General features: G+C 37.0%; 2 protein-coding genes across 2 annotated transcripts; one reads left to right on the top strand and one right to left on the bottom strand.

Moving 5' to 3' along the window:
- Positions 1-1,417: 1,417 nt before the first annotated feature.
- LOC114725987 (cAMP-regulated phosphoprotein 21) lies at positions 1,418-6,005 on the top strand. The gene is made up of 5 exons (XM_028912544.1): positions 1,418-1,960; positions 2,567-3,272; positions 4,513-4,879; positions 5,103-5,472; positions 5,763-6,005. Exons 1-4 carry the CDS (start codon positions 1,681-1,683, stop codon positions 5,151-5,153), a joined length of 1,404 nt encoding a protein of 467 aa, XP_028768377.1. The 5' UTR covers positions 1,418-1,680; the 3' UTR covers positions 5,154-5,472; positions 5,763-6,005.
- A 1,167-nt stretch (positions 6,006-7,172) lies between these two features.
- LOC114725992 (probable aspartyl aminopeptidase) lies at positions 7,173-14,708 on the bottom strand. The gene is made up of 10 exons (XM_028912547.1): positions 14,447-14,708; positions 14,277-14,367; positions 13,712-13,847; positions 12,973-13,245; positions 12,128-12,266; positions 11,083-11,322; positions 10,632-10,764; positions 8,885-9,066; positions 8,241-8,353; positions 7,173-7,742 (listed from the first exon to the last, which is right to left on the bottom strand). Exons 1-10 carry the CDS (start codon positions 14,615-14,617, stop codon positions 7,634-7,636), a joined length of 1,587 nt encoding a protein of 528 aa, XP_028768380.1. The 5' UTR covers positions 14,618-14,708; the 3' UTR covers positions 7,173-7,633.
- Positions 14,709-15,022: the final 314 nt, after the last annotated feature.

The following is a 15,022-nucleotide window of genomic DNA, read 5'->3' as shown; positions in this document are numbered from 1 at the left end:
GTGATACTCATCATTATTTGCCCACTTTTGGTGGGAACGACCACCTCCACGACCACATCCACGGCCCCGTCCACGTCCACGTCCACGACCATGGCCACGGGTTGATTCAGTTGCCACTACATTTGCTTCTGGGAATGGAGTGGAGCTCGTAGGACAGGATTCATGATTTCTCATTAAAAGCTCATTATTTTGCTCAGCCACAAGCAAGCAAGAAATTAATTCAGAATATTTTTTGAAACCTTTCTCACAGTATTGTTGCTGCAGGAGCACATTGGATGCATGAAATGTGGAAAATGTTTTTTCTGACATATCTTCATCAGTAATCTTTTCTCCACATAATTTCAGTTGAGAACTGATTCTAAACATTGCAAAATTATATTCGATCACAGATTTAAAGTCTTGTAAATGTAAATGCATCCAGTCATAACGAGCTTAGGAAGGATTACATTTTCTGGTGGTCATACCTCTCCTTTAAATCGTTCAAAGAACAAGTGGATCTTTTATGGTCAAATATTCAATTTTGAGCCCCTTATGCAAATGGTGACGTAAAAAGATCATGGCTTTGGCTTTATCTTGGTTGGATGCTTGGTTGCCTTTCTTGATTGTGTCTCCTAGACCATTGGCATTTAGATGGATTTCCGCATCTAATATCCATGATAAATAATTCTTTCCAGTAATGTCAAGAGCTATAAACTCAAGTTTCGTGAAATTTGACATGATGATACTATCATATAAAAAGTTAAATGAAAATTAATATCAAGAGAATAGAATAGTTATGAAACAAATCAATATGAATAAGAAGATGGAATAATTATAAAACAAACCATTATAGAAGTGATATAGAAATTTACCTTCTAGTTGATTAGCCTTACTACAACACTTTCCGATTACAAAAGCGCTTCGTGCTGATAACGTCTTATGAAATAGAACTAAAATGAAGCCACAAAAGTAGAAAGATGAAGACAAGAGAATGAGAGAACATTTTGTATTTCTTCACTTGCATTACAACACAAATGATATGCCCTATTTATAAGCATAGTCTTACAAATAGGTTACAATTGTCCTTAAATGTCAAATAGTGGATAATCAATCCCATGAATATGAATGGAAGTGAGTTACAAGAGTGAATGAGTAGTGGAGGAGTAATGGATGTAGAGGTAACGAAAGTTACTTGGAGAAAATAAAAAGAAAAGAGTAAATAAACATCCACACAATATTTATAACAAAATTATAATTTTAAAATATTTTTATTATTTATAAAATAAATATATATAAAAAATTTTCTCGTTTTACCAAAAACTATTCTTTGGAAACACTTCAGAGGGTCTCGATAGCATCTGCATTTGTGGGCACTGTGCGGCGCATCAAGCAGCTTGAGTTTAGACATATAAAAGCAAATCGTGCCGCGGGGACACGTGGGTGAGAGTAACTCGCGCACGCATCCTCATTCCTCTGGAACCTCCATCGGCGTCAAACCCTATCTGCCTCCCTTCCTCCTCCGTCTCTCTTCTGATTACTATCCTCTGCTCCTCGATTCCCAGCCTTCTCCCTCAATTGAATCTCCCCATGAAATTCGCTCTTCCAGATTCTATGGTTTCGTCGTTGATCCCGTTTTCCGACGCAGTTCTTCTTTAATAAATCGCCCGAATCCCTAACCCTAGAAATTTCTGTTCCCTTGCCATGGAGGGCTCTGCAGAGGATCTCGGAGCCCCGGAGTCATGGGAAGCCGCCGATTTGGACGAGTCCATGCGGCGCTTGATGCTCTCCTCCAGCAAAGACTCCAAGCCCGCGGAAGTGCCTGACGCCTCATCTTCGTCAGCTGCCTTCGGGCTGGCCACTGCGTCGTCTTCTTCGTCAGCGTCCACTTCCTCTCCTGGAGAGAAGGTTCTGGAGGATCTCACCAACCAGGTTGATCAGTTCCTCCGCGAAGCCATTCAGAACCCTCGCGAACGGTTATCAAGTATGTTATGTGTATGTAGGCACATTAGATAGATGGTTAGATATTGAATCTGTGCGTCCATATGTACTGGTCGAAGAAAGACCTTTATATGCGCATGCGTAGGAATTTGGATAGTTTTATAAAAATGTATTCGGGCTTGACGGGAGCCGTAATATGTGAAATTCTGTGGATAAATGAGAATGCCGGTTTCATGGGACGGTCTATGTTTTAGGCGGATGGTTCTTGTCTTTGTGTAGCTTGACTATATTTTAGAATTATAAGCTGTCTGTATGTTCATTGGTGACCACTTTTTTGTGTCGATGATAATAACTTGCCCATTTAGAATTTAGTGACAATGTGTTGTCTGTGTTCCTGGTTTTAAATTTAATCTCTTAAAGTAAAGGGCGAATTCTTCTTCCGTGAGGATAAACGAAAAAAATATTGCTCCTTCAAAATCTGACAGTATTATGCTTTTTTGTCCGTTTTTCGTTTCTTTCTGTTGGTACATTCTTTTTTTTTTTTTTGGCACATTGTTTTATTGCTGCTGACAATTTCAGTGATTTTGTTATAACTGAGAATGATATGTTGGTCTCATCTGATAAAGTTTGTTAAATTCAATTTCTCTAGTTTTGAGGATGGAGCAAGATGTTGAGAAATTTGTCCGGGATCCTAAACAACAGCAACTTGAGTTTCAGCAGCTGCCAACCTCCTATTTACGGTTGGCTGCACACCGGGTGGCGCAGCATTATTCACTGCAGTCAATGGTTTTACTGGATAATAGTTTGCCAGATGGGTCTGGTTCCAAAATAATTGTCCGCAAGACTTCTGAGTGTCGGCTTCCTCCTATTCGACTTGCTGACATTCCTGTGAAATTACCTTCTGAAGACAATACAGTTATGAAAGTTGCCATCAAACAGAGGCCGCAGAAACATTCACAGGTTGCTAATAGCTCAAATTCAAGCTCAGTAAAGAGTAACAACTCTAAAAGTGTGGAGGAAAGGAAAGAGGAATATAATAAGGCCCGTGCTAGGATATTTAATTCTGGCAGCAATACTGGTAACGTTGGTGGGAAGCCTGAATGTGAAGCAAGGCAGCACGATAACTCTTTGCCTGTTTCCTTAGGAATTTCTAGGGTGGAGGATAAATCTCCTTCTGTATCTGATGCAAGCTATGGAAGGGGGTTGGTTGAGTGTTCAACAAATACCAGTAGGGCTAGAAGTAGGGCAGCAGAGAAGGAGCCAGCTGTTAGGTACAAGCAAGGTAGTAGGGTGGCTATTTTCCGGGATCGTGAGACTGAGCGCAAGGATCCTGATTATGATAGAAGCTATGATAGGTATGTCTTGTTTTTTCATATGCATGCTTGCTGGCATTGTTTATGACCTTAAGTCATTGTTTCCTCTTTCAAGAAAAGGGGTTATTTGGCCTTAGATATGAACAAACTGATATCTCTTTGAAACTGTTAGTAGGCATTTCATTTATTTATTTTTGTTTAATGTTTTTAGGTGTATCTTTCGTTGTGTGATCCATATAACCAACTCCACCTAGTGGGACTTGCTACTGAGGCCGTGCTTGGTGTCCATAAACTTCTTGACCAATGTAGTCAAGGATCCTGCATACATGATTTAGTCTAGTCTAGTCTGTGGTGTATTAGTAGTTAGCCAGCCACGAATTCAAATTTGTTAATTGACTCTGTTTCTATGTCAAATTCCTTCGTCATTATTCATCAGACTCATTTCTTATGCTTCAACAATCCATGCTTGTCTTATAAATCATCCACGCCATTTTTTAGATGTCTCTTACCCTTGACGTAGTCACTGACTCACTGTGGAGTTTGTCTGATACTCATTTCATTGATTGTGATTAATAGAAATTACTGTGTTTTTAGGTTGTCTATAAGTATGTTTTTAACTTATCTATACAGTTTTTTAAAGAAAGTATGCACTTTGATGCTACATTGCGCATGCTGGATATATGGAAAAACTTATCGGAATTCAGAGTGGATCAGAATAAACTGCAGTTATCTGCTTGTCCTTCCCTTTATCAAGGCGTTATTGAAATATGTTCTACCAACATATGCAAAAGTTAGTAATGGCACAAGTCATGCAGATATGGCAGACAGATTAAAGCTGATTTTTAATGGAGAACATCTGCAGTTGTTTAGAGATGAACATTAACTTGTGGATAATTTGGCCAAATCATTGATATTTCGAAATCTATTGTTGAACAAACTGGTCAGTATAGTCCTGGGGTAAAATTGGGACTGATGACAGTTGGACCGGAAATAAGTAGTAGTAGTAGTCATTATAGCTCTGCTGTCAATTGAAGCCGAAACTTTAATCAGCCTCATGGTATACAGAAATGATGATGCAAAGTATGCTGGCACATTCGTCGAGTGAAATTAAGATAAATCCTCGGGTATATGAACTATGTAACAAAACTTTAGAGCCATGCTTATGTATTTCTTTTTAAAAGTTTCTAATATTTGTTCCGAGAATAGTTGAAAGCCACGACTATGGAAGTTAAGTGCAGTATGTTTAGTTTGCTTAGGTTGTGATGTGTTCACTTGCATTCAGGTACATGCAAAGATTTGATCCTGGTTTTGGGTTCAATGGAGGGTCATACGCCATTCAGCCAATGTATACCCCTATATTGAATTACAACACTGAGTTTCCTCAGCTTGGATCTACACATGGACCTCAACTTTCTACTGAACATCAACCACGACCAATGCCCCAACATCTTCCTGGGCCATGGGCTGCCCCATCAACACCTGCTGGGATTGGGTATGGACATCCAGAGCCTATGATGTCACCATTCAGTCCCAATCAAGTTGGGGCTCACTCCTCATCAACTATGTTCTTGCATTCATCTCAGTATCCTTGTCAGCGCCCTGGGATGCCTTTCATCCATCATGAACATGTTCACCAGCCGTTTACACAGGTAAGCAACCCCCATGGTGTCCAACTTATAGTTGGTTAAATTTTGTTGAATGTTTTGGCAAAGTCTATGTCAGTGCGTATATGCATGACCAAGAGCTGTTTATTTTTATATGAACCAGTGTTTACTCGAAAAAAATATGTATGAACCAATGCCACATTAGGTATTTGAATTATTATTAGGATTTGATTAATTTCTTCTGACCACTTTATACTTGCTTCTTCAGCCTCATCAACAACCACCTGATGCGAGTTTTGGATTGGCCCGGCCCCGGTGAGGGGCTTGGGCCATGCCTGCGCCCAGTCAGCCAGAGCTTTATGATGTAGGATGATGGGCTTTCCGTACTCCATTTTCACTTTAAGCTGACTGAAGTGCAGGCATGTTGGCCGAGTTGGATTGGAATGGACCTTTAATTCTGAAACACCACAATCCATTTCTCCATGCTCGGTTTTTGCAAGGATGCGTTTGCATCTTAAATGATTGATATTCCTTGTGGGTATTCAACTTATTTTGAGCTTATTAATTGCTGCTGCTGATGAAGAATGAGTTGAAGGTGTTTTCGGAGCTGAGGAAGAATGAGCTAGACTTCGACAAAGGTTTGTCCTGTTAATTGCCCAAGAGTACCTTGTAGACATGCTAAGCTGCAGTTTTCCATCTATTTCAAAAGTTCAATAACTTCTACATCTTAACATTGGGAGAAGTCATTTGAGTAATCAGAAGACGTTTGCCAGCTTAACTTATCACTAGCAAACTAGCAGTTCTAATTCATAGATTCTGAGTGCTTATTCTTCCCATTACTACAAGTTATTGCGTTTTTTCCCCCCTCTGAAATTTTCTGGAAATGAGTATTTGATTTTCCCCCATCTTTTCCTTCTTTAAACTGCAGCTACCCTCAGCGCTCAAGGAATTGCGATAAAAGAGCTCGGCAGGTCAATTGCTGCTGCGTTGCGGGAGCTTTGATGCTTGTCTAGCGGGAGTTGTTCGAGCTCCAGTTGCGAACTATAGATTTTACAGTAGCCCGGTGAATAATCCTTAACATGTACTATATATACACACAAACATATGGCGGACTTTTTCTGGATTTTAGATTGTATATTTAATTCGCTTTCTGCCATTCATTTGAATGTCTGTCGTCTATTAGTCGCATACGTCTATTTATGGGTATTTTTTATGCATGGATGTTGTAGCTAATTTCCGATCGCTTTTAATTGTTCTCTCACGAGGAAAATAGTTTTCCAACGGAAAAATAGTTTTCCGTTAGTGCGAAGTGCAGCACGGGTACTGAAAGCCTTTGAATGCAGTGATCTCTTCGGTATTCTCTGTTCCCCACTTACGTAATCAAAATCGAAGTTCCATCATATGGTATTGGTGGGCATGAGCAAGCCCCAGAGAGGGAAAAAAGAAGATGAACGTAAAACATTAGCTAAACTTTGGCACTGGAAGATAAACTATTGGCTGCAAGTCGATTGTTTTAACTGTTTTCATGAAATAAATTAGCTTTTTAAAAAAAATTTATGATTTTTGTTTTTAACTTTTTTTAGAAAGAACCTAAAAAGGTGTTTGGGAAGTCATAAAAGTGTTTTTAAAAAGTGTTTTCTAACAAATCGTGATAAATTTATCTACATATTTATTTTGTAAATTGTAAAATTATTTTCAAAATTATAATTTACTTTCATCCAAACATCTCTTAAATCATAAAAAATCCTTTTAACTACTCTAAAAATAAATCAGAAGTTAGAATCACAAGTTGACGTTGTTTTTATTGGACTTCAGTACTAATTACAAAAGGAATGACTTTGAGACATCATCAAATGCATAAAAATATCAAAATTTAAAAACAACTAAATGATAAATCATTTTTGATAATTGCTACCAAACACAATAATTTTCGCTTTTATTAACTCCTTAGGTGATAAATAAATTTGCAAAAAATCTGTAAATTATCAAAAACACTAGTTATTTCTTGATTTTTTATGGTTATGCATAGATATTTTTTTATCAGAAATAATTATATTTAAGATATTGTTAGATACTAAATGTAAATATATTTTTTAATGAGACTTCAAAATTTAGTTTGTTATGGTATGTTACGAGAAACAAACCTTTTCACATAAACAAACGTGCGCTAGCCTGTTGTAGAATTTTTGACAATCTCGCCTTTCATCCTTCTGATGGCCCAAGGGGGCCAAAAAAAAAAAATCGTTGCCGTTCAAAGTGTGGGCAAGTATCCTTCACAACAGTCAAATTCTCATCATTCATCAGTTTGCGGAACTGTGGCATAATCCAACAAAGAGAATAGATAATAGATAAACAAGACAATACAAATGCTTCAAGAATGCAAATAAAGCTTTATTGTCAAGAATTAAGCAGAGATCATGAAGTCCAATCAAATTTAGAACAAAAAAAAAAAAAAGGAAAAAAATGGGAAGGAACGGAAAAAAAAAGCTTAGTTCTGATTCACAACGAGCTCCAAACCGATTTAGATGCATAAAATTTTTTACCTTGAAGCAAGTTCTTATCCCCAACTTACCATATAAAAAATTTAATTTAGAGCAATGTTGGGGGATGGGTCAATGGAGCTAAGGACTGCGCACCTTATGAGCTCAGAAGTGAAGCGGAACTCTTTCATGATAATGTCATGGTACCAAAGAGATCAGGAAGCTCAGAAATTCGCACAGATCTTCTTGTTTATGCTTGAAAGGGTTTTGTTGAATGCCTTGAGAGGCTATGTCATGTTACCAACAAGAACCAACAAGCTCAGAAATCCACACTGATCTTCTTGTCTATGCTTGAAAAAGATTTATAGAACGCCTTGAAATGCTGGTAAGCTATGTCTACATCTTTCGTTCCACATATTTCTCTCACACTGCAATTGGAGGATTGATAACTGTTAGGAACAAGCCAAAGATTGAATGCAACAGCAAGCAACTAAAAGCAGCATTCTTTTAAGACTGAAATTTTACTAGAAATGATGAAAAATACACAGAATCTCAATGGGATCAAAATTGGTCACAGATAAAAAACATGCTCTTGGTTCTTAAAATTCAAGTGAAGGATGCCACACAAAAATAGAAGCGATCATCACTCCTGAAGTATGAATAGTGCCAACCAGTACTCTAGATGGGATTAAATCATGTGTTTATAACATTAAAGGACCTAATAGTTAAAACATGTATTGTTCAAGATTGATTGCTTACTTCTAAGGATCAGGGACCAAAATTTGATGCAACTTTTAGAGATTAATAAGGACATTTCCTCCATGAAACTATTGGTTATATTTAGTCTATGTCGAAATTTTACACAATGCTTATAAGTTGAAGCAAAAAGCATTTGATGCGTGTGCGTTTTTATTGAAAAGAGATACCTGTGCATTGAGAGTTGACCAATTCCACAATCAACAGTTCGGATGCCAACCCCAGATGCAAGTATGGGACCTATGGTCGATCCACATCCCATATCATTTCTAACCACAAATTCCTACATTAAAGGGAGACAAATATTTACTTTTATATGTTTCAATTAAGTACAAAACTCAACGGCATACAAAGAAAACATATATATGTCACATTATCAATCATCCTGCAACTGAAAAGGCACATAATTTCTTCCTGTATAATGATTTAGAAACTTGCTTTCAGACCTGCAGTTTCTTTGAAAATCCACACATAAATCAAGCGCCTTAGCTTCAACGGCTGAATGCCAAATCCCCATTATAGAAAATTATAAGGAAAATGCTTATCAAAATGTATCAAGAAGAAAAGCAGATGAGAAAAGCAAATTCAAACAAACATTTATAATCTTCTGAGTTTCAGGCTACCAAGTCCTGGATGGCCAATATCTAGAATTCCTTTTGGATTGGCACTTTTTATTTTTTGATATGCCAATCGGTTTTTAGAAGCCATGTTGGCCTGTATAATTCAGATTGAGTGAGGAGGGACCACATTAGCATAAAGCTTATGTTAAGAAATTATGAAACTTTCAAAAAGCTTTACACACACATGAATTCACCTGAGTTGGAAGGTTATGGATTTTTCCGACTTCCTTAAAAAGAAAAGATGTTATTCCACTGGTAGCATAGCGCTGGTTTGCATTGTGCTTGATGACAAGTCCTTTTTGCAATTCAGGTCGATGATGTTCTTCATGCTTTTCAGTAAAATTTGGGTGAACTCCATGGGCCATGTCTGCAGACACTATTAGAGGGAGAATGCAAAAGATGCTTTAGCAGTCCCATCCAAAAAGCTAAATTACACAACAAATATAGGATACTTCTTGTTCATAGAATAGAAATAATATAAATACAATTATTCATGCATATATTCCTAACTCAAGAAAGGAATATCACTAGTATATTTATAGCATGGTCACTAGTGGCACACTATGGCTTGTAGCTCCAGACAATCCCAAGTGCGAATGATTTGAGTGATTTTACGAAGTTTACTGCTAGATATACTCAATCCATCCTTGGAAGAGTGAATAATTAAGTGCCCATTAAATATAACAGGGTTTCAATGAAGATATTCCAGTGCAGCCACAAATTTTTATCATTATTATGCTCTTCATCCTCCTTTTGAGCCAGCCACTTAAATTTTGTCTTGTGGTTGAAGATATTTATGTGACTTGGTATGATGTAGCATTAGCTAGGATCTGAGGTGTCTGCCTGTGTAATGTGTTTGCTTGGTCGCAATCCAAATACGCTTCAGTGATAAAGAGGGGCAGCGGCATCCTCCTCTTTCTATGCTTTTAATAAGGTTGGTGAACGAACAAAAAACCCCAGAAGATGAACTTGAAATCGAGGGATTATTTAAGGGTAATTATTATGATGTTGCATTTGATGAAGTGGAATAGTTTGCACTCAATTTTCTTAAACATGAATGTATGCAATGATTTAAGTATTTGATGTTGTGATTTATGGACTATTAAGATTTTCTGATATTTTTTCTTTTTAATGCAAGGTTGGTTTTCAACATACATCAGCGAGTGGCAATTATATTATGAAATCTTCAATATTGTGCATTACATTTTCATCTAGCTCACGCAATGCTATACTCGGTAGCATTTGGGAGCCCATGGATACAAGTGTGCTTTGTTATTAATAACTATGGTTGATTGTATCAGTAAAATCAACATCTTGGTGTATGACAAAGTTCTGAATTATGCGGAACATATTCATCTGCACATTTTCATTGAAAACCAAAACTTCTCAAGTTCATCATTATTTATCCTTTTCTTGCCGCAAGTAACACTTTTAAAAAGTGCTTTCACACACTTCAAGACAAAACTCCCCTCACATACTTGCTTCGTATACCGTAAAATTACTTTTAAAATTATAGTTTCGTTTTCATCCAAATAGCACACAAATAAGCTACACTTGGAATCTCATGAAAGAAGTTGAGGAAGTGTAACTGCAAGGTGAAGCCTGTTTAAAATAATAATAACATGCAACTAACAGAGACAGAATATTTTCCAAACAGAAGTGTTTTTCTGCTGCATTTCATAACTGATGAACTTTAAACAAATTAATTCCTAGTCTAAATCCATGATGCATGAGCTTTAAGCCTTTTCTTCTGTTCTAGTCTAACTACATCACATGACAATGGTTATTCCTCCAATTTACCTGTACTAAGTTCGTGGCATCAAGCCATGTTCAATTGCCAATGTCTTTCACCAAATACTAGAAAAAACTTGAAAAGGCGCAATCAAAGATGGAATCGTGATGAAAATTGTCAGGAATTATTTGAGAAACATGATACTATACCGAGAAATGATTGGCGAATGCTGCGCTCAAAAGAGCCTTCCCCGACATAGCTATCAGTTAAGCTGCTTACAATGCGTCTGATGGCTTGAAACATGGTTGGCGCACCAGCTCCTTGGACAGAACCTGAACCCACCTAAATTTTAGCAGTTAGACATATTATTATTCGAATAAAACAAATACAAAACAAATACTATGTACTACCCTCTAAATAGGGAAGGAGTTAATATTGTCCTAAAGTTTAGCTTAAAGTGGCATTTTCACAAATATTAAGAATTTAGGCACGTTATATATGTTAAAGGTAACTGTATGATTAGAAGAAAGAAGAAGCATACATATTCAAAATGAAAATAACATTTAAAATATTTTTTTAGCATCCGATTTACCAAAAAAGGATGATATCTAGTCTGTGAAAAACTTAAAGCCTGTAAATTAAATGAAGAAGAAAAACTACCTCCTCATTGTCAAACAAAGCAACCATTCGTACTGCGTGCTCGTTGGTTAAATCACCAGGAGATTCACATGAATCAATAAGTGCCCTCAATGCACAAAAACTTGAAGCAAGATTATCTAATCTTCCAGAAAATATAAATTCATTGTTTCCACCCCCAAGGCAGCTAGGCTGAGTGTCACAAACATTCAGTTCAACACTAACTATGTCATCAGGCTGACAATTCAACTCATCTGACAAAACCTGCAAATAAAAGTCAAGAATGATAACCAACAGATAGAAAAGAAGCTATGATTAACAGATAATTCATTATAGATGTGTCTGAGTACACTGAATGTTCAAGAAGTCAATACTCAGGTGTGATGTTCAATGAGAGCTTTGTGTAACAAGTGCTAGTTTATTAATGGCTTGTCTGATATCAAAAGGAGTGCCAGATATATTATCCTCATCACTCTTCGCGAAGCTTATAATAAATTTGGAGAAGTAAAACAATTCCAAGCATACTTGCTAAAGGCCAGATCCTTCTCAAAACTTAGCTCCTCATTCATATTGAGAGCCAACAAAAGGAAGCTTTCAAAAAGGATGAAACTTAAAGCTTAAGGAAGCAAGAGAAAAGCTTTAATCAACACACACACACGCAGAGTAATCATTGTTTAATAAACAGCCATGTGAATATGAAACCTAGCAATCCATGGTTAGTTACTTTCTCCAAACAAGTTTCAAAACATCGAGGCAAAACCCATTAGCTTCTCCATGGGAAAAGGAAACTCTGGTAATCTAACAAGATGTACCACTCCAAGTAAGCCTATATCCTAAGTATTAATTATGGACCCAAAAGGAGTCCCCCAGTCGGATGTGCCATGCCTAACAGTTGAAGATAAAATCTTCTCCCTACACCCTCTGCAAGTGTCAACAAACATTGTCTTGAGCCCACTTGCCAAGCACTTTCATGCTCCGCTAATTTCCTCAAGCCCTTCCCATAGTTTTAAAAAAAGAAAAAAAAAAAAAAAAAATCATGTTTAACTTCGACATAGGAATGATGAATTACCTCCATGAGCAGTGAATGATGAGCAGCCTTGGATTTTGCAGTCTTCTCTTTCAAATCAGAAGTTTCCTCAGGTCTCATTGAGAGTAATGGTAGCAAGTGAGTTTCTAGATTTGGTTTAAAACCATCCTTGTTCACTGTGCTAAAAAATAAAACAAAAAAGAAGCGAGGTTAATGGAATCAACATTCCATATTTCTGTTGCTGAAAATTGATCCCACAGGCGAAGAAGGAAAAGGGGGAGGGCAATTCACACCCATTTTAATATGTACGAGATGGAGCCTAAGGTAGTATGAGATGCCTAGATCTCACAATGATTAACAAGGGATACTCTATTGACCATTTAAGAGGCTTCTTTGAGGTTCTTCCACCTCAATTGTTAGGTTTGGGAGAATAGTTCTCCATCCAAATTATATACCTATTAATATGATATCAAAGATAGCAGCCAACGCCTCAATGGTTTCCAATAGGATTACCTACAAAGGTTTCTGACACATAAGAAAGCGAAGTGAAGTGCCTCAAAGCATAACCACCAGGACCTTGGCTCTCCAAGTAGGGCCAATTGATTGTGGCTAGGGTAATATCAGATTTCTTGGCCTCACATTGAGTAGTAAGAGATGGTTTATGGAGTATTTAGATAGGTTGATTTCCCCCATAAGTGCCATAAAAGTTATTTATTTTCTGTAATTAGATCTTGAAGGCACCGACACAACCTAGTATGAAAAAATTCACTCTAGATGAAGATTTGACTACACTGTATGAACAAATTGCAAGAATATAAATGTTATTCAAGTTGCAACCCCAGTGGAATGAAGTTGTAACAATGAAAAAATATGAAGCTGCAACAGACCGGTCAAGATGAATGGCAAGTGTTGGTATGCGTAGAAGAGGTCTCTTAACTTTAACAAGCTTGTGCAAATAAGTGTTGCCGCTGCTTCTCACAATGACTCTTCCAGCGACACTCAAATCTCTATCAAACCATGTATGCCATAATCCACCCCCATATGTCTGCACATTGACCATCAGATAGCCTGATTTGGATGATGCTGATTTTGGTTTCAATTTTAGACATGGGCTGTCTGTGTGTGCAGCTATGATATGAAAACCATTGCCAACGCTATATCTGCAAAAATAATAACATTTAACCAATATATTTCCATTCAACCTGCCTACAATTAGAAAATGAATCGCTATCATACACAAACACACATTCAAGTTGCAAAAACAGATTCTATAAATTAATGGACAGTTCAAAACAAGAGAAGCGTAGCGTCCCAGAAAAAGTGAGAAGTACAAATGTATTGACTTCCTGATATCTACACTCATATTCAGAGGGCAAGTCAAAAAGCTTGGAAAACAATTAGTTGCACATCAGCAAAAATGAAGAGAATTAAAAACAAAGAAAAGAGAATGCTCAGTGTTTTTTTATTGTATCTGCAGCGATGATTTGGGATCGGTATTTTTGGTGAAGGTTATACAATAAACCCAAAAAAACAAACAAACGAAAAGGAATTTATCAAAGAAGCCTGCTGAATTCTCCTTTTATAATTGGAAGACTAATACTTCCAATCGATGACATTTTCACTCACTTTTCACCAACAGCAAAAGCAACCACACAAGACATATTTCGTGTGAAAAAGTAGCGTCCACCAGGCTTTAGGTCCCATTCTTCATTCTCATTTAGCAGATGGAAACCAGCAGCAATTAACTTTCTTTTTGCTTCAGCTGCAGGAAAAATAGCAGTTGTAAATAAAACCATAATATAAGATAGTTGACTATATAAGGGCACATTGAGTATACTAATTTCTATTTAAAAAACTTATCATTAGGCTGACATGTTAATAACATTCCAAGCTCGAATTGAGCTTCCATCAAGGTGGTTTCTGGTCTCAAAGTTTCCCAAATCTTAAATGTGAAGAAATTCAAACGATAATACAGAGCCCAAGCGAAAGGACGCCTCCAGAGGTTCAAATAACATTTTAATAGGCCACTTCGCTAATTGTGCGATTTCCTTCGTGACGCCAACCCACTTAGGACGGGCCATGACGCAGTGCAGTGCAAAATAAACATCTAAAAAATGTAAATTAAAATAATCACAACCCAGTATTCTAGCTTAGCAAATAAGAACAAGAACAAAAAGAGAAATTCAATTACCCGTAGCATGGAATTGTGTCCATGACTCGTTTAAATAATCGAGAAGATCACCAACTATGGAGGCGCCTGATTCACTCCCTGGCGACGAACTCTAGATTCGACAAAAGTAATTAAAGCAAAGAACAAATTTTGAAATACATGGATTCAAAATCAAACGAACAGAGGGGCACCTCAGGAACAGATTCGGAGTTGAAGCAGAAGCGACGAGTGGTGGAGATTTTGCGAGAGAGAGTACTTGGAGAGGAGTAATGAGAGACAGAGCAAGGCAGCTTTCGAAGGAGCAAGGAGGGTCTAAGCATTGGAGAAGAGTGCAGTATATGCGGCCGAACCACCGCTGCCATCTTCTTCTTCGCAGTTGTTTCTGAAAGCCCAGTTCAGTTGCTTCGGCAACGATTATGAACGTTCTCTGATACCTCAAGAAACATTGCTTCAGTTGCGTCGGGTACGTAGTTTGGAGATAGCTTCTTGTTTATTTGACCTGAACTGAAGATAATTATATTCTGGCCTCTTATCTTTTGATAATTTATTTTTTGTCCGCCTTGATTTGTTTTTATTAAAAAAGAAATTTATGGGAAAAAATAATTTTGATTACATTTTCTATAACTTCTAAAGTTGAATTCCAGTATTTGTCAAAAGAAATATGAATTGAATGTTGAAATTTATATTAATTAATGACAGTATATATGTGTTTGTATAATAATTTTAAAAACAATTAAATTAATTTTCAATATATAATTTATAAAACT

The sequence above is a fragment of the Neltuma alba genome, unplaced genomic scaffold (genome assembly GCF_004799145.2).
Source record: "Neltuma alba isolate B1F8T4 unplaced genomic scaffold, ASM479914v2 tig00012320_pilon, whole genome shotgun sequence".
NCBI classification, from domain to species: Eukaryota; Viridiplantae; Streptophyta; class Magnoliopsida; order Fabales; family Fabaceae; genus Neltuma; species Neltuma alba.
The sequence above is the reverse complement of the archived record's forward strand: the minus strand, read 5'-3'. Positions and strand labels throughout refer to the sequence as shown.